At 43.4% G+C, this 18,826-nt stretch overlaps 1 protein-coding gene across 1 annotated transcript; it reads right to left on the reverse strand.

Moving 5' to 3' along the window:
* Nucleotides 1-7,637: 7,637 nt before the first annotated feature.
* On the reverse strand, nt 7,638-17,201 carry PDCL (phosducin like). The gene is made up of 4 exons (XM_030294463.1): nt 17,022-17,201; nt 15,409-15,585; nt 12,547-12,728; nt 7,638-9,946 (listed from the first exon to the last, which is right to left on the reverse strand). Exons 2-4 carry the CDS (start codon nt 15,578-15,580, stop codon nt 9,395-9,397), a joined length of 906 nt encoding a protein of 301 aa, XP_030150323.1. The 5' UTR covers nt 15,581-15,585; nt 17,022-17,201; the 3' UTR covers nt 7,638-9,394.
* Nucleotides 17,202-18,826: the final 1,625 nt, after the last annotated feature.

Consider the following 18,826-nt stretch of genomic DNA (forward strand, 5'->3'; position numbering starts at 1 on the left):
CTTTGAGGATATGAGTTATGCCCTTCCACTTAACTAAAAGCGCCTAGAAACAGGAGTCATGGCTCTCCCTTTCAGATCTCATAACCAAATCCACTTTCTCTTTGCAGAGAGTCTCTTGATTGCTTTCTTTGGAGACTTTATAATCATTCCCACACTCACGCTCAAACCACACTGGAACATTGTCAGCTCCTCTCTTGTGGGAAGGGAAAAGGCTGGGAAAATAAGATGAGCGAAACTAATCAAATAACCCTGTTTCTGGCAAGTAGCCAGATACCCCGTCCCCACCCCCTGACTCAATACACACGCACAGAGACCTCTTCCTCTCTCCAAGGAGCACAGAACAACTGACATTTGATGAAACCATGACTAAGACCATTACCACCCACATCGTGAAATCTAGTAACCACAGACCTCAGAAGCCACAATGACAAGGCAGGAAGTAAACTAAACATAGGCCAGATTTGGTGCTGGTGGCTTTGCATTCATCATACCATCTAGTCCTCATAAAAATCCTGTGCGGCACGCATTATTATTCCCATTTTACAGATGAAGACATTGTAGCTCAGGGAGGTAACTTGCTCAAGGCTTCAAGCCACAAATGGTAGAATCAGTATTTTTTAAAAAAAAAAATTTTTTTTATTATTATGTTTCTTTATTTTTTTTGATAGGCAGAGACAGAGCATGAGTGGGAGAGGGGCAGAGAGAGAGGGAGACACAGAATCCAAAGCAGGCTCCAGGCCCAGAGCCTGATGCAGGGCTCGAACCCACAAGCTGTGAGATCATGACCTGAGCCAAAGTCAGACGGTTAACCAACTGAGCCACCCAGGCGCCCCTAGAATCAGTATTTGAGCAGAGATCTGGCTCTGGGCTGAAATGAGGAACAGTAAAAGCCCTCCCTTCATCCCATTCTTTTTTTTAAAGGTTGATTTATTTCTTGAGAGAGAGAGAGAGCGCATACCTGCATGTGTGAACAGGAGATGGGGAGAAAGAGGAGAGACAGACAATCCCAGGCAGGCTCCTTGCCATCAGCACAGAGCCCGAGGCCGGGCTCCATCTCACAAACTGTCACAGGCTCAATCTCAGGAATCCTGAGATCATGACCTGAGCCAGGCGCACCTCCCCTCACCCCATTCTTATTCCCAATCTATTTGCCACACATCAGAATCACCTGGCATGTTCAGTAAAATGCGTATTCTACCCTCCAGCCCCAGACTTCCAGGAACAGCAGGGGCGGGGCGGGGGGCGGGGTGGTGGGGGACGGCTGGAACTTCCTTTTGAATAAGCACCTTAGGTGATTTTGATGCAGGTGGTCTCCAAGGCACAATTGCAGAATCCTTGCCCTAAATCTTGTAAGACTTGAGACTCTGCCAAAAGGGAGGCAGCATCCTTGCCTTTAGAAAGGCTGTACTTTGTGGGAAGTGTTCAGAGGTAACAGGGAGGCTGTAGAAATACACAACTCTGGAAAAGACGGACAGCAGGCCTACCTGGAGGGCAGAGGATTCTGTGATTCTGACCAACTCTCCTTCGAGGTAAGTTTGAGGTATCCTATTTCTCCTTCCTCTCTTGAATTTATAGAATTTACTAAGAATCAGTGTCTTTTTTTTAACATTTATTTTTGAGAGAGAGAGAGAGAGAGAGAGAGAGAGAGAGTGCATGTGTGGGGCAAGGGGCAGAGAGGGTGGGGGACAGAAAATCCAAAGCAGACCATGTGCTGAGAGCAAGACAGCCTGATGCAGGGCTTGAACTCATGAACCATGAGATCATTACCTGAGTCAAAGTCGGATGCTTGACTGAGCCAACCAGGGGCCCCTAGGAACTGGTGTCTTAGTTCAGTCCATAACACCAACACAGGGCAGGCACCCCTCATATCTTCCCAGCAGCCTTTCTCAGTGGGCATCATTATAGTCTGTGCATAGGTAAGGCTGCCAAGCATACTAAGATCCTGACTTCTGAGCTCTGAGTTCCTGGGTTTAAGTCCCAACATGATTATTCACTAGCTGGTTGACCCTGGGCAAATTGCTTACCTATAAATGAGAATAATAATCTCTCTCTGAGGTTGTTATGAGAATTATCTAAGAAAATACACATTAAGTGCTGAGAATAGGGGCACCTGGCTGGCTCAGTCAGTGGAGCATACGACCCTTCTTGGTCTTGGGGTCATGAGCTCGAGTCTTGCATTAGGGGTAGAGTTTACCTTAAAATTTTTTTATTTAATTTAAATTAAAAAAAATAAATAAAAAGTAACGTGCTTAGGGGCGCCTGGGTGGCTCAGTCAGTTAAGCGGCCGACTTCGGCTCAGGTCATGATCTCGCGGTCCGTGAGTTCGAGCCCCGCGTCGGGCTCTGTGCTGACAGCTCAGAGCCTGGAGCCTGTTTCGGATTCTGTGTCTCCCTCTCTCTGACCCTCCCCCGTTCATGCTCTGTCTCTCTCTGTCTCAAAAATAAATAAACGTTAAAAAAAAAATTTAAAAAAAAAAGTAATGTGCTTAGAATAATGACCCAGCACCTAATATGTCTCAATATATGTTGGTCACTCTCACTACTACAGTTAGGGGACAAGAAGTCACTGGGGATAAATGACAGGACTGGGATTTGAACACAAAGCCTGTGCTCTGAACTAGGGAGCTCAAGACTCTTCACTGGGGACTAGTGGGTGCCCCCTGCCTTCCTCTTCTCTTCCTGAGCCAACGTTTCCCTCAGCTTTAACTGACCATAATATGAAAGTTAAGTGTATGTATGTTGTATTCACCAAATAATGTTTTGTTTGTTCTGTTCCTCATTAATAAACTGTGTGAATGTAATACTTTCTAGTTCTCCCTCCTAAAAAAATAAAACTCTCTCAAGTGACTAGTACGGGGTACTAGACATACCCTCAGCCCCTAAGCCCCAAGTCTGTGGCTAGGCTTACCGACAGTCGCAGAACTATTCCTTCCCTCTCCTCTGCTGCCACCGTGTGGTCATATCAGGTTATAACCAGTATTTCCTCTTGCTTTGGCCGGGATGAGGTTTTGGTGTTTTTGTTTGTTTGTTTATGTATTTTATTTATTATTTTTTAATGCTTATTTATTTTAGACAGAGAGAGCGCGTGAGCTGGGGAGGGACAGAGAGAGGGGACAGAGGATCCGAAGCAGGCTCCAAGCTGACAGCATAGAGCCCTATGCCGCCCGAACTCACAAACTGTGACATCATGACCTGAGCCAAAGTTGAATGCTTAACCAATAGGCCACCCAGGTGCCCCAGGGCTGAGGGTTTTTAACTTGAACTCGTAATCTGGTTCTCAGGGAGCATAGGTAGTAAACCTCTGATCAAAGTTATGTAACATTTCTTGGGCTGCATGGGTGGTTCAGTGGGTTGAGTGTCTGACTCTTGATTTCATGAGCTCAGGTTCGTGGGATTGAGCCCCCTGTCGGGCTCTGCACTGAGCATGGAGCCTGCTTAGGATCTCTCTCCGTCTCTCTCTGCCCCTCCCCTGCTCTCTCTCTCTCTCTCTCTCTTCTCTCAAAATGAATTAATTAAAAAAAAAAGATATGTAACATTTCTGGAAAAGCAATGTAACAGATAGCCTTCTGCCCTAATGTGAATTCCAACCTACTTCAGCCTTGGGGAATTTCCCCATTTAAGCAGCAAACATGCACTTCCATCAACTCAGATCAGAAACCAGAAATAATAGGATACAGTCCCTGTCCCCAAATACATCATAGTATTTTATGTAAACAAATACAATTCAACTGGGGCAAATACACATGCTGAAGATGGGGTTATCCGACAGGAAACAGAGACAAGATCATTCAAGCCACCAGGACTTCCATGTGTCACATTTAGGGCAAACCTCAAATTGTTTTTCTTAAACTGAATACAAAATGATAGCATGAAAACAACAGTAGATAATGTACTGAGACGTTTCTATGTGTTGAGCCAAGTGCTAAGTACTTTGCTGGTATTAATTCGTGGGCCTGTCATGCAAACTCCTGTTACCCCAGTATATACATGAGGAAACAAAGGTACCGCCAGTTTTTGCTGGAGTCAGGCTCTGAGCCCTCAAACCTTTTCCTAACCAATGTTGCCATAACTCATGGGAGCTCGTGCAGTGGTGTTACTGTTTCTTCCTGAAGAGACAGTAAAGACTTATCAAGGATCCAGAGAGGATGGGAGATTTAAGCTGAGTTTTGAAGGATAAATAATGATTTCCCATGCTTCCAAGGGGGCTCCAATGTCTTCAGTAAGGCTTTTCTTTGATAAGTGGAATCGGGGCCTTGTGGAGGATGGACAGTAGATAAACAGATGACATTTATGGGATGTTTACTCTGTGCATACTATATGAAGAACTTCAACCCGTTGGATGAACCCTGGCAGCAGCCTTCTGAGATAGTTACTATAACTATCCTCCTTTGGGGACCAAAGCTCAGAGGGACTCAGAAATCCACCCAAGGTCATTCACACGAGCAAACATCAATTCTTGAGGTGGAAGGAAGGAAGATGGGAGCGAGACTTCTTTGAGGATCTTTTTATATAGTGTTGACTTTCAAACTAGGTTAATGTTTTATGTGTTCAAAACAGTTCAATCAAAAAGGATGAAAAAAGTAAATCCAAAAATGGAATCGTGCAGAAACAAATGAATCTACTTTTTTTTCCGTTTTCCATCTATTTTGAGATCCCCATAAAGCTATTTAACAATTAATTTATTTTTAGTACTATGTAATATGCAACTTGTGGTGTCTTTGAATTTCAAATCAAGTTATTCACACAAATAAATCTATTTCTACACCAAGTTGACAACATAACCACACAGAAAAAAAATAATTCAGATGACTTTTTTAACTCAATACTCTACATCCTTAGAAGGACGTGCTCTAAGAATGAAGAAAAAAAAAAAAGGAGGAGGAGGAAGAGGAGAAGGAGGAGGAGGAGAAGAAAGAGGAGGAGGAGGACAGGAAGGAGAGGAAGGAGGAGGGGGAGGAGGAGGAGGCAGAGGAGGAGGAGGAGAAGAGGAAGAAACAGAAGAAGGAGAGGAAGGAGGAGGAAGAGGAAGAAGAAAAGGGACGGCAAAGAAATCTTGAAATTTTCATTTAGGGTTGCTTTTGTTAGTGGCATAGGCATAATTATGAAGCTATTTAGTGTGTATTATGTGATGATAAAAATTAATAAATACATGGATGCTGGGAATTGTGTTTCCACTGAAGTATCCATATGAACTCATACATTTTAGAAATCCCTATTTTTCCTCTGTCCACTGAAAAGGACCTAGAAGTAGTGACATCCCACTAGCAATGAGCACATAGCACCTAGATTTTAGTTCTAAATGTCACTCTCCATAAAAGGAACCAGAGCTTCTTGGAAAGTGGCTAATTCTAAGTCCTTAGCAGAGAAGTTCCATGTGATTCTGGAATAGCTTAGACCAGAAAGAAGGTAAGTACTCGAAAACTAATGGCTTATCTTAAAAGGAGACAGGAATTGGCTTGCAAAGGCAACCAAAGCCCTGGAAAGAATTATGATAATAGACACTGAATTTTTAAAAATCTGTAAGTTCATAGCATTCCTGGGGGGGGGGAGGGGGGGCGGACAGGGAGGTAGAGTTCTGTTTTGTGCAAGATCAGGTAATAAATGCAAAAGAAAAGACAGAATTAGAAAATCACCTTTTGACAAAACCCAGTGTAATAACTTGGCTCAGGCAAGGATCATCAACAGATGCTAAAGCCCTCAGGTAGATGGTTGTTGGGAAAAAGACACTCGCACAGTCTCAAAGTATCATACCCTTACTACTCACAAGAAGGCAAATAACCTTACAATATGGAGATCTGGCATTCACCACCTTGACCAAGTGATTAAACCTAGGGTCATTGAGCTGACATCACGGATTCCCTGACTTGATTCAGTAAGACCATGTGACATCACTTCTGGTCACATTATTACCCAAAAAGAGGAAATAATTAGAGAAATCAGAGTGTGGGACATTCTGTAAGACGGCTGGCCTGCACTCTTTAAAGAGGCACTGGAGGGGTGCCTGGGTGGCTCAGTCGGTTAAGCATCCAACCTCAGCTCAGGTCATGATCTCACCATTCGTTGGGTTTGAGCCCCGCGTCGGGCTCTGTGCTGACAGCTCAGAGCCTGGAGCCTGTTTCAGATTCTGTGTCTCCCTTTCTCTGCCCCTCCCCTGCTCTCACTCCATCTCTCTATCGCTCTCAAATATTAAACATTAAAAAATATAAATAAATAAATAAATAAATAAATAAATATATATATATATAAATAAATAAATTCTCTCCCTTTACTTCTTCCAACTATTTTCTTTTTAAATTTTTTTAAATTTACTTCCTCCATTTTTTCTTTTTTAAAGTGACCGATTTTATTGTCCCTCGATCATTTGTTTTCTCCACCCAGAGTAACATGACATCGTGGAAACGGTGAAAATTTCGGAAGTACATAGACCTGATTTTAAATCCTGCCCTGCTCACAAGCCCTGTGTAGTCCCTTAACCCTGCTAAGTCTTGGTTTTTTCATGTCTGAAAGTTACTATTTATTTCCTACCTTGAAAGGCTGTCGGTATTCAGTGGGCCCATACGTTCATTATTGAACATTTATTGATCATTACCAAGTGTCAGACACAGTAGTGGGCACTGGGAATGATAGAAACACATATTTGAAGGCTGTATTCTAAATATTTTATATGGATTGATTCATGTTACTTATTCTCATTTCACAAATGAAGAAACTGAGGTGCAGAGGGGTTCAGCATCTTGGCCACAAAGCTAGTAAACGTTAGCCTATCATCCCTGGAGTGAACAGTAATTATGCCACGCACATGGAGGAAAACAAAGTCTGTGCCGTCACGGGACTCTTGTTCTGGAGGAAAAATGAAATCTGGAATACCACGGGGACATAGTTTAGGATAGACAAGTAGCAGTTTCTTTCCTTTCCTCAATTCCATGACTAAAAAGGAGAATCACATAAAGAGGAAGAGATCTGAGCGTCCGCTTTCATCTCCGTCTCTCCCTTACCCAAATAAGTAAGCCGTTTGGTGATAGCTGCTGTCACTCACCTTGATCCATACATCAGTGATTCCCACGCTTGAACAAGCCTCAGAATCACCTGGAGGGCAGGAAAAGTCTGCATCTCACACAGGTTTCCCAGTGAAGCTGATGCCCAGCTCTGGGACCACATGCCGGGAACCACTTCACAGAACAGGTGAGGTAAGTATTGACACTGCAGAGGTGAGGAAACAGAGCTTCAAGAAGGCTGGGTACCGCACCACGAGCTGACAGGATTTGAACCCAAATCTTTCTGGACTCCCAAGCCCATGCTGCTTACACTACATCTGAGTAAGAGATTAATACTCAAGGATTTTCCCATTCCATGTCTGTTCATTTTATTTTGGAATCTCTGTTCTTGAAAGGCAAAGTTAAGGTTCTGTGAGTGCATATTTTCATTTCTGATTGGAACGAGAGATAGTTTCTAAAAACTATTTTACAAATGCTCCTGTCCCTTCATCCAAGAATTCCTCTTCCAGAAATCTATACTAAGAGAACTATCCAAAATATGGCTCAAAATGCAAAAATGCTAAGTATTTTAGTGAAAAACTGGGAATCTAAATACCCAATATTAAGGAACTGGCTAAATAAATCATGGCATATACAAATGATGGAATATTATGAAGGCATTAAAAAGTATTTATTTAGAATTTTTATAACATGTCAAATTATTTACGGCATCATATTAACAAAATAGAACACGGAACTAAATCCAATAAGCTCTCAATGTTACTAAAAATAGTGAAAAAGGACTGAAGGAAATAAACAAGAACATTGACAACAGTTATCTCTGCTTCTTCTACACTGTCTACAATGAGTTTTTTAAATCAGAAAAACCATGCACTTTCTTCTTACTGATTAACTACAACAGATATTTGTGAGACCCTTCTAGTTAGTCAATTCCTGAATAACCAGGAAAAGCAAAACTGAATTCTAAAGCTAATCTTTTCATTCCAGATTACATTTTCCCTGACCTTAGAATGTACACCGTTTTAAAAAAAAAAAAAAAAAAAAAAAAAAAAGAGGAGGAAAACATTCAAATGACAATCATTATTATAAACACAAATACAAATAGAAAAAAAAAAAAAGCCTAGAAAGATTCCTGTGAAAATGATAACGGGAATCATTTTTGGTTGGCAGAATTATAGGACTCGTAAAAGCTCTTTTTAGCTTAACAATTTTTATCACATTTTCTACAATGGACACCTACTACTTCTGTAGTAAAAAGTCTTTGCTGTTTTTCAAGAGACAACCACGAAGCAAATCACAGCACATCTACACAATGGAATATCAAGAGCCATTTTTAAAATGTGGTAGACTAGTAATAACATGAAAAAAATTTTGATACATATTAGCTGACCATACTATAAAACAGTATGTTCAGAATGATCCCATTGTTTTGTTTAAAAACAAACAAGCAAAATGTCTATGTATACAAAGAAAATACGTTGGAAGGAAATATGCCAAAATATTAATAGTGTTTTACCCTAGATGGTTGGATGGGACATTATTCTAACTTTCTTATTTTCACTTTGTATTGCGGCAAATTTTCCTCTGTTGAATATTACTTTTCAAATATGCAAAAAAAAATTTTTTTTAAAAGCTACATTAAACAAAAAAGTCACATTGTTAAATGAGAGAGAGAGAGAGAGAGAGAGAGAGAGAGAGACAAAGAAATTAGCAAGAGGATCTTATCCAAAGATCCTCCAATTTCAAAAGGCTTCCCAGCTCCAACCCAGCTCTGATGTTTTTAAATCAAGCTGGCCTTCCAGCATCAGGAGCACAGTCAGCCTCAATCCTTCCTCCTATTTAAGACTTAGTAACGTTTCAGCAGGACACTGGCTCCCACAGCAAAGGTCACCCCTCTTGATGGGGCAAACTTCATTGTCTGGAACCTTTAAACAAGACCCCGGTAGAGAACATCTGATTACAAGTAAATACAATTTATAATCACTGATGAAGGGGACACACTATTTATGTTGCAAATAACACACTAACTATAGAATTATATTCCCAGACCTGGCAGAGACCTCTGAGATCATCTGAAGACAATTTCCAGGACACTGTCTTTAGGATGTTATGTAAATATTGACTAGAAACAATAACAGAGATGTCATGCTAGAGAATCTTAAGTAAACAGTTCAAAAGCCTGGTTTCCTGTTTATACAGTTTGAAGTCACTTTGTACCGCTAGCCACAAGGTGATTTAGCATTCCAGTTTAATCTAAGAATTTCTTGACTTTACATATAATAAAAGGGACTACAAAGAACAGCTGGAAAGCCACACAACACAGGAAGGAACAAAAACAAATCCACAGACATGTGTCTTCCAGCCCAAACAAGGAGAAATCTATGCAGCTAGACTATCAGTTCAATCTATTTCCAAATCACTGTCCTCGCTGTGACAGGTGGCAGAGTTACACACAGACGTGAGCACCAAGACTTCTTTTTCTGGGAGCAATCCAAATTCCTGTAGAAAAGCTTCGAGGTCCACAGCAAAGAAATCTTCCCCCAGCTGGTCAGTGACACGAACAAAATTGCCAATCAACTCACCCCCCTTGTAGATCAGCAGGGCCGGAAGGGCATTCCTGGTGAAGCGACTGCTGGCCCCAATAACTGAGCTCTTCACCCGGCAGAATTTGACAGCTGGGTACTCGGCAGCAAGGCAAATCATGCAGCCGTTCATGGCTTCAGTCCCCGGAATGCCGTCCTCATAAATATGGACCATGATGAGGGTGCTTTTCTGTTCTTTATCGATCATCTCTAAAAACCCTTCTCCACTGGGGATCTCAAACACCTGCTTGAACTGGGGCCCCTTGTGAAGCTGCTGCCGCATCTCTTCCATCCTCTGCTTCCGGTACTGCTGTAGAAACTCCTCGTCATCTCGGTCCTCATTCATCATGGCAAACTCCTTCAGAGTCATCTGCAGGACGACCAGCCGGTGAGCAGAAGAAACACAAACTGAACTCTGTGATAATAGTTAACATGTACCGGGACACGTGGGTGGTTCAGGTGGTTGAGCAACTGACCTCGACTCAGGTCGCGGTCTCATGGTTTGTGAGTTCGAGCCCCCCATCGGCCTCTGTGGGGACAGTGTGGAGCCTACTTGGGATTCTCTCTCCCTCCCTCTCTCTCTCCCTCCTTCCTTGACTTGCACACGTGCTCTCTTTCTCCCTCTCGAAATAAATAAATAAACTTCAAAAAAACAATAGTTAACATGTACCACATGCTTATGTTACATGAGCTCAGTACCATGCTAAGTGCTCTGTATGCATTAAAGCTCACGGAATTCTTACGATAACTCCACTGGGAGGGGATTTCAATTGCCCCCATCTTACAATTGAGATTCAAAGACTTGAAATTATCTGCACCAGTTCACATAGGTACAAGCCGAGAATTCAAACTGGATTTTTAAAAAATCTAGTCTTTTGGGGCTCCTGGGTGGCTCAGTTGGTTAAGTGTCTGACTTTTGGTTTTGGCTCAGGTCACGATCTCACAGTTCATGGGCTGGAGCTCCACATGGGGCTCTGTGCTGACAGCATGGAGCCTGCTTAGGATTCTCTCTCTCTCTCTCTCTCTCTCTCTCTCTCTCTCTCTCTCAAAAACAAATAAATAAATTAATACATATATATATAGTCTTTCAGCTACTGTATTATAATGTCTCTCCCTCCAAACAGACATCAATTAATATCACTTCATGAACTTGTTTCTTTTGGTCAGTCTCGACAATAGATTATTTTATCTACTGTTTCATTTTTGTTGAAAAGACAACACGATACTAAGGAATTTTAAAAATTTAAGAACACTCGTAATTCTTGCTCTGCACCCTCCCCACACACACATATACATACAAAAAACACACAGTCACACTCTCTAATACCGTATTTTGCTTTTTATTACCAGGCACATGCTGACATCATTTTTGCTTTTTTAACAGCAGTTGTGGATGTACCAATTAAGCTATAACCTGCTCCTGCCACTTGGCATTATTACATCACAAATATTTCCCCCTGCTTCTCAATTATTTTTTATAGAATGACACGTACTGTGCCATATTTTGCTTGACTTCCCCTTTTCTGGCACTGAGCTGGTTTCCAGCTCTGCTCTGCGGTACACAACCCAGGAGGACAGGGACAGAGCTGCTCTCAACCGCCCCATGCGGTCATGTGTTGCTTTATCTGCTCTAATCTCAGCATAAGGAAGCACTGTGAGCAGCGGGCACACAGCCTTGCCGCCAGCTCGAGACACAAAAGTTGTCTTCCTTCTCTGGGCCTGGTGCGGCAAGACATCCCCACACCCGGAACAAAGCCTATCTCTGCCCAGTCCGGCACCAATCAGATGGTGGAGGCCGGGGACCACAGTAGAGCAGGATAGACATTTCTGCGTCACGGCCAGCACAGCACCGTCCTTCTTCCCAGCCCCCTGCTCCCAGCTTTCCCATCTACCTCGGCCCACCAGAGTGCCTCTGAGCCATTATGGTCAGAAAGTCTAATGCCCTGAAATCCTCCTCCTGCTCCAGGCAAATGACGCCTCATTTAATCCTCTTATCTGCTCCCTGATCCTGGCTGGCATTCCCAGCCAAGAGCTGCTTTGGGCTACAGCCAAATGATCTCAGGCACTCCTTGACATTCACCCATGTTCAGAGGGCAGGTGGAAAGGGAAATAAAAGGTCCTTTTGATACAGGGCAAGTAACAGAGGGTCAGGGGCCTATTTCCAAGTATCTTCCAGAGTGTCCATTTGCTTCTACTGTGTTGCCTTGTTAAGAGTAAATTCTCGGGGCGCCTGGGTGGCACAGTCGGTTAAGCGTCCGACTTCAGCCAGGTCACGATCTCGCGGTCCGGGAGTTCGAGCCCCGCGTCAGGCTCTGGGCTGATGGCTCAGAGCCTGGAGCCTGTTTCCGATTCTGTGTCTCCCTCTCTCTCTGCCCCTCCCCCGTTCATGCTCTGTCTCTCTCTGTCCCAAAAAATAAATAAACGTTGAAAAAAAAAAAAAAATAAGAGTAAATTCTCATGAATAGGCTTCAGGTGAAACAGAGCAGCACCATGGAAAGAGCAAAAAAAACCTGGGTGAGAATCCCAGTGCTTATGAGCATTTACTAGTTAGATGCCCTGAGCCAAGTCCCCTCTCCTCTCAAAGCATCGGTTTCATCATCTGTAAAACAGGGATAAAACCACCAACTTCAGAGGGTTATTTCTGGCCCAAGGTAAGACTTCCATAAAGCACTTTGAATGGGCCAGGCACTGCGGGGGCCTTTGTACCCAGAGAGCACTGTGAGGTAGAGGGACTGACCTCACCGGACCCCTGACAAACCAGATTCAGAACAGAAGACACACCCCCACCGTCTCCAGTAGCAGAGCTGAGGTTCAAACCCCAGTGTGTCCAAGTTAGGACGTGACTCTACTTCCCCTGACACTACACAGCTCTGTGGAGGCCAAATCAAACACCTGCACCTCTTGGATCACTGACCCCAGTTGCAACAGCCAGGAGCGTTTCTCAGAGAGGCCCGGGGGTCTGCTAATTACCTTCCCACTGATCTTCTCCTGGAGCTCCTTCTGTTGGCGTTGCTCCTCCTCTTCGTCCAGATGGGACCTGCAGGTCATTGACAGCTTCTTGATCAGCCGTTCCATTTCCCGGCACTGCTCCTCCCTTTGCTCAGTCTCCAACTGTTTGAAGCGGCGCCAGTCATTTATCACCCCTTTCGGACCTGGGTCGATGGTGAACATGGAGGTGACCAAGAAGAGCAGGCAGAGAATTACGGACCAGCTCACATCTGTCTAACGCTTGCCCCACCGACTGCACGGTAACGCTCACGCGGGGCAGCATGGTCCACGTAGTGACGTCCACTGCAGCGTGGCTTGCGATAATTAAGGGGCTGAGCTAAAGACCCGATATTAGGAGGTGCACTAAATAAGTTATGACTTATCTACTCAAAGGAAAATGAGGCAACTCGTAGAAAGAATGAGGTAGCTATAGGTTTTCTTGCCATAAAAGATGTTCAAATACATTAGGTCAAAAAAAAAAAAATAAAGAGCAAAATGCAGAACAATATCATGGTATGATCATCCAATTTTTAGAAAAGGAATTGCCTGTGTGTACAAATATTTACAGGTATTCGTATATGTGCACATACATTTGTATGTTCATAGAAAAAGGACTAAAGAAGAATAAGTCAACCGTTAACAGAAGCTGTCTCTAGCTAGTAGGCTCCAAGAGGACTTGTGAGACAGAACTTCTATTTTTTTCTTTCTACCTTAATACATTCTGTATTACCTGGATTTTTATAACAAGATTGTGGCAGGTTGTTCTGTTATTCAAGTTACCCCCAAGCCTCCCTGCCCCTTGCCATGTAACTTGTAGGACCTCTTATGGGATGAGTACATGCATCCCCAGCCCACTGATGTTGGGTTTGGCCACGTGATGTGCTTTGGCCAATGGATTCTGAGCAAAAGATTTATGAGCCATTACGTTTCCAACAGCCCTCTCTTGCTCGCTATACCTGGTCATGAAAAGGCATGTCCCGGTCAGGGACTGCTCTTTCAACCCTTCCCTAGAATGACAGGACATATGAAGCAAAAGGAGGGCTGCTGACCCACACCAGCAGCAAGTAACACATTTGAGAAATACACCTTCACTCTCACGAGCCACTGAGATTTGGAGGCTATTTGTTACTGCAGAAAAAAATATAAAAATCTATGTGAGAAAAACTTTAAAATGCTACCAAGAAACACTAAGAAAGACCTGGTTAAATGGAAAAGCAATACCATATTCCTGACTAGGAAGACCCAACATCACAAGGGTGCCAACAACCCCTAAACTAATTTATATATTTAATGTATTCCCATGTGTGCACGTTCCTAAATTTGCTTTGGAAAAATAAGAAAGCAAAAGTTGAGGGGTGCCTGGTTGGTTCAGTCAGTACAGCACACAGTACCCAGTCTTAGGAACTCTATCCCATGTTGAGGGTAGAGCCTACTTAAAAAAAAAAAATTGGGGGAAAATGATGGCACAGAAGAGTACTGAAGGTCAACCAGCCCCACCATATACTAAACATGTAACACAGTAATTAAAAACAGTGTGATGTAGCACAGTAAAAAACAAATCAATGAAAGAAACTACAAAGTATAGCTAAAGATAAAAATATAAACAGAAATTCAATACATGATAAGACTGACATTTCAAAGCAATGGAGAAAAGACAGCTAATTCAATAAATGGTGTTGAAATAGTGGGTAAAATATGAAAAATACTAACGTGAAGCCCTGCCACATACCTTGCACCAAAATGAATTCCAGATTAATCAATATTTAAGTGTAAAAAAAATCATAAAAGTATTTTAAAAAGGCATGGGAGAACTTTTTATAATCCTGGAGAGAAAAAAGACCTTTTCGGTAAGAAACTAAATTAAGAAACTATAAAATAATGCCTTCAGGTACATAAAAATAAAAATTTTCTGCCCAGAAAAGAACACAAAGTCAAAAGACAAACCACAAATTGGTAGAAATATTTACAGCTCATACCACAGATTAGTTTCCTTAAAACAAAGCTCCCTAAAAAGAAAAAGACCAATCACCAAATTTTAACAATGAGCAAAGGACGGGAAACTCACTCTTAAAGTTATAAAAGATGGGGCGCCTGGGTGGCTCAGTAGGTTAAGCCTCCGACTTCAGCTCAGGTCATGATCTCACAGTTCTTAAGTTCAAGCCCTGCGTCAGGCTCTGTGCTGACAGCTCAGAGTCTGGAGCCTGCTTTGGATTCTGTGTGTGTGTGTCTCTCTCTGCCCCGCCCTCTCTCATAAATGAATTAACATTTAAAAAAAATTGTTTTAAGTTATAAAAGAGGTTCAGTGTCCCTCTTGAAAAGGTAGGAAATAAAACTTCAGTGAGTTACCATTTGTCATCCATTGAGGATGGCAAAGATCACAAATTCTGGTAACACAGTAGGAGGGCAAGTGTCTGGGGAAAAAAACACATTGCTGGTTATAGATAAACCAGTGCCACTTCCACTGACAGCAATTTGGAAATATTAAAATGTAAAAGTATAAATATGCCATTTCTAGGAATTTACACTAGAATTGGTATATATTGGTATACATTTATACCAATATATGCATACCTATGACTTAAGTGACATCAAACAACTATTAATTTGAGAAGCCGGATTCAAAAGCAGGTCTGTGTTTACTGTGTGATCGGTCTGTGCATGCTGTGCACAGAAGTCTGCACTGTGCACTGAGATGGCCAGAGCACACCGAGGGAAATGCCGACAAAAGGTTATCTCTGGAAGTGGGACTGGAATTAGACAGCAATGATCAGGAGACTTCTGACTGATACATATTTAATGGACATTTTTTTAAACCTGTTCCCTGAGGTCAGGGATTTCCAGTACCTGTGTTGACTGAGATGCCTTCCCCTGCCAACTCTGCATCTGCAGGCATCGAACTGCCGGCCAGGGCGCCACTGCCTCTGTCCTTGTCCTCGTGGTCGCTGTCCTCATCCTCACTGCTGCTGTAATAGTACTGGAGCTTCTCCCCCAGCAGCTTATCATCCAGGGTTGTCATGGCTCCTGAGAGAGGCAACGTATCAGGCTCTTTGCTGACGTGACCCAGACAGACATGAATCGGATGACTAGGGGCTCACTTATGCTGAGATCCTGCTATTTACAGGACCCTAACATTGACTTTTTTCATAAGCAGGACCTCAACAAATCCATACCATAATTGTGCTCTTTTTGTAGAAGGTAAAACTAAAGCCAGATAAGGGAAGCTTCTTTGCCAAACTTCACAGCAAACGGTGGAGCTGGGATCAAACCCTAGGATGCTTGACTCCAAGAGACTGAAGGTGTGAGTCACTGTCTTCTGTAAACCATATCCTGTACTAATATGTTAGCTAGGAGAAATCTGCTTACTGATTGGAGGTTTTATCTACACATACTTTTAGGTTTTTCTACCAACTAAGACTGCTGGGTCATTGAAAGTTGGGTAAGAATCCTCAGGAAAAACTCCAAACAGCAGCATCAAGAGCATGATGCTGAGTCACTGTCTAAGCCAATCACTGATCTGTCTCTTGCCCTCAACATCCCCAGTGGATGGATGGGCTCTGAAAGCCCTACCAACTCTGGTTAAAAGGGCCCGTGATAAGATTTTACTAATTCCCAAGAGTTTAAAGGACAATGGTTAGAACCAAGAGCCTGCATCAGAAGAAGCCAGGGGCATTTGGAGAGAGAGGTGCAGCTTAGCCCCTCACAGTTCAGCTTGCCTTTCCAGCAGGGAGGGTGACAACTCTAGTCCTCTAAGTATCGAAATACTAGGATTCCTTCATTAAAGACTTATCACCCGGACTGTTAAACTCCGTTCCAAAGTGCCTCTCCCACCTGGCAGGGGGCCTTGAAAGCAGGGACCTCCACGGCCTAGCACAAGGCCTCCGCACAATTCACTAAGCACTTAAGGACACAGCTTGGATCGGACGGGAATGAGAGACCGCAGGAGAAGGACAGAGAAGGTGCACAGGAGGCAGGGTTTACTGAGAGAAACGTGCAGGTACGGGGAGGGGTGGGGGTTTCGGGGAAACAGAACCAAACTTAAAGAGGCATGGCGACTCAGGCGGTGCAAGACCAGCAGAGAGACCAGGTAGCGGTGTGCTAGGTAAGGGCGGGGCCTCTGAGGAGGATGGGGCCAGGGCGGGCCAGTGGAGAGGTTCCCGGAGGAGGCGGGGCCAGAGAAGGGCGCGAGGAAGGCGGGGCCTGGGCGGAGTGGGGCTGAGCTGGAAAAAGCGGAAGGGCTCTCGGAGGAGGCGGGCTCGTGGAGGGGCGGGGCCAGCGGAAGGGCGATGGAGGGGCGCGCGGAACCTTTGGGGGAGCCTGGTGGCGGTGGGGCCAGAGGAGGAGGCAGGCAGAGAAGTTGCAGAGGCCTGGGGGTCGAGGGGGATCACAGACATCACCGAGCACCGGCATTCCATCACCTCCCACACGTATTCCATGCCCGCCGCTTCTTCCCGACTGACCTCAGTGCAGTTACCCGGCCTAGGTCAGTCTGGACGCCTTCGGGCTGGCAGCTTCAGGGACTTCGAAGGAAGGGAGCGCTCGGGTGAACGAAGAGAAGTGGGTCGGCGCCTTGAGCACTGAGAGAAAAGCCGCCGGAGTCCCGACTGCGCGGACCAATGAGGTGGCCTTCCTGCGGTCGGGCAGACACGCTGCCCAATTAGGAAAAGCCTCCTCTGTTGGTTGAAGGAAAGGCTACGGGTCCTCCTTTGGGACAAAACACCTCGACGACAATAATACATTTCAATTTGCTTTGTTTTACTTTAAATGAAAAGCTACACTACATATACCCAATTCTGAGTAGTAAGAAAAGTTTGTTTAGTTATCTTTGAAGTTTCTGAAATCATTTCACATGTGTTTTTCATTGGTTCTTAATAACATTGCGACTCTTATGACAGACTCAGACGTTAATTTGCCCCCAAATAAAAAAAAGCCCGGTCCTTGACAAAGCTATGTGAATTCCTGAACTGGATTCTAGAACAGAAAAAAGGACACGAACGGGACAACTGACGGAATAAGGTCTATTAACGATAGTAGTGTATCAACAGTTTTAATAATTGTACTATGGTTAAGATGTTAATCTTCGAGGATTCTTGGTGAAGAATATAGGAGAACTCTATGCTACCTTTGCAACTTTTTTTAAAACCTAAAATGATTTCAATTTCTGAGTCCTTATTAAGGTGTCCAGTACACAACCATAAAGTAGAAAGCTTTTTGCAAATTGAATCCTTCAAAACATCCTAAAACAATACACTCTAAAATAGGGCTCTTAATTTGACAGAGAGATTCTCAACTTGCGGTTCTACAACCACCTGAAATTGTCTGCAAATTTATTATACGGGCCCATTTTTCCGAGAAGCTGTTTGTTTAGACTATCAAGACTGAGAACTCCCCTCCCCAAATTTAGGAAAAATCATCCCATGGACATCCTATGGTATTTTTTTTTTTTTTTTGTATTTTTGTTTGCAGAGTGAATAATCTTACCTTAATCAGATCGGTGTGAACAATTAACCAACTGGAGGATGCTTGTGATTTGCTTTAAGTGACAAGCCAGCACCCAGCAACAGAGCCTCTGCATGGCCCATTCCCTGGAAATATCTGTTAAATGAATGCTAGATGGATGCTTTGCTTTTAATTTTCTTGACATCTCCCTGAAGCAGGGATCTTCTTTATCCATGGACTGTCCTTTGTCCTTCAAAATTCACTTTACATTGAAGGCTGTAATCCTCAGTGCTTCAAAGATCCTTGTTTCCCTGGGCAGGTTACCCTCCTACTCATTAAGAGAAGAAATTCACATCTCTTTCCCAAAATATGCAACACTCTCTCCTCTCTCCTGGCTCAGTTTACGACCTTGATTCTTATTTTGCCTGAAAAACAGAAGGAATCAAAAGGGACTTGCACTTGAGGCCACCGTGAAAATATACCCACAACCCTTGCATCCCATTCCATGGGCACCCATTCGTGACAGAGCACCCATTCCATGAATCACTCCTGCAGTGAATCCTGCTCCTCCAGCCTAGTAAAGGACTCTGTTCCTGCAATTACCTCCTCTCTGACTCCCTGCATATTCAAACTTCCTTTCTACAGTGCGCTAATATGCTTTCCTGGTTCTCTTCCAAAAAAAATTCCTCTCAGATACCATTTTCCACCGTTCAGATAGTTAAATATCGGAAACTTTGACAACAGCATGACTGTGGGGAATGCGTCGCTGGTGAGGTGTAAATTGATACAACTCTTATAGATGAGAAATATCTGTCAATATTAAAAA

This window comes from Lynx canadensis, chromosome D4, assembly GCF_007474595.2.
Source record: "Lynx canadensis isolate LIC74 chromosome D4, mLynCan4.pri.v2, whole genome shotgun sequence".
Classification (NCBI taxonomy): domain Eukaryota; kingdom Metazoa; phylum Chordata; class Mammalia; order Carnivora; family Felidae; genus Lynx; species Lynx canadensis.

Coding starts and splice junctions, on each gene's coding strand:
- PDCL (XM_030294463.1), bottom strand. CDS start 15,580: ATGACAACCCTGGATGATAAGCTGCTGGGGGAGAAGCTCCAGTACTAT. Junction 12,729..15,408: donor AGGCATCTCAGTCAACACAG/GTACTGGAAATC, acceptor CCATCGACCCAG/GTCCGAAAGGGGTGATAAAT. Junction 9,947..12,546: donor AGGAGAAGATCAGTGGGAAG/GTAATTAGCAGA, acceptor GTCGTCCTGCAG/ATGACTCTGAAGGAGTTTGC.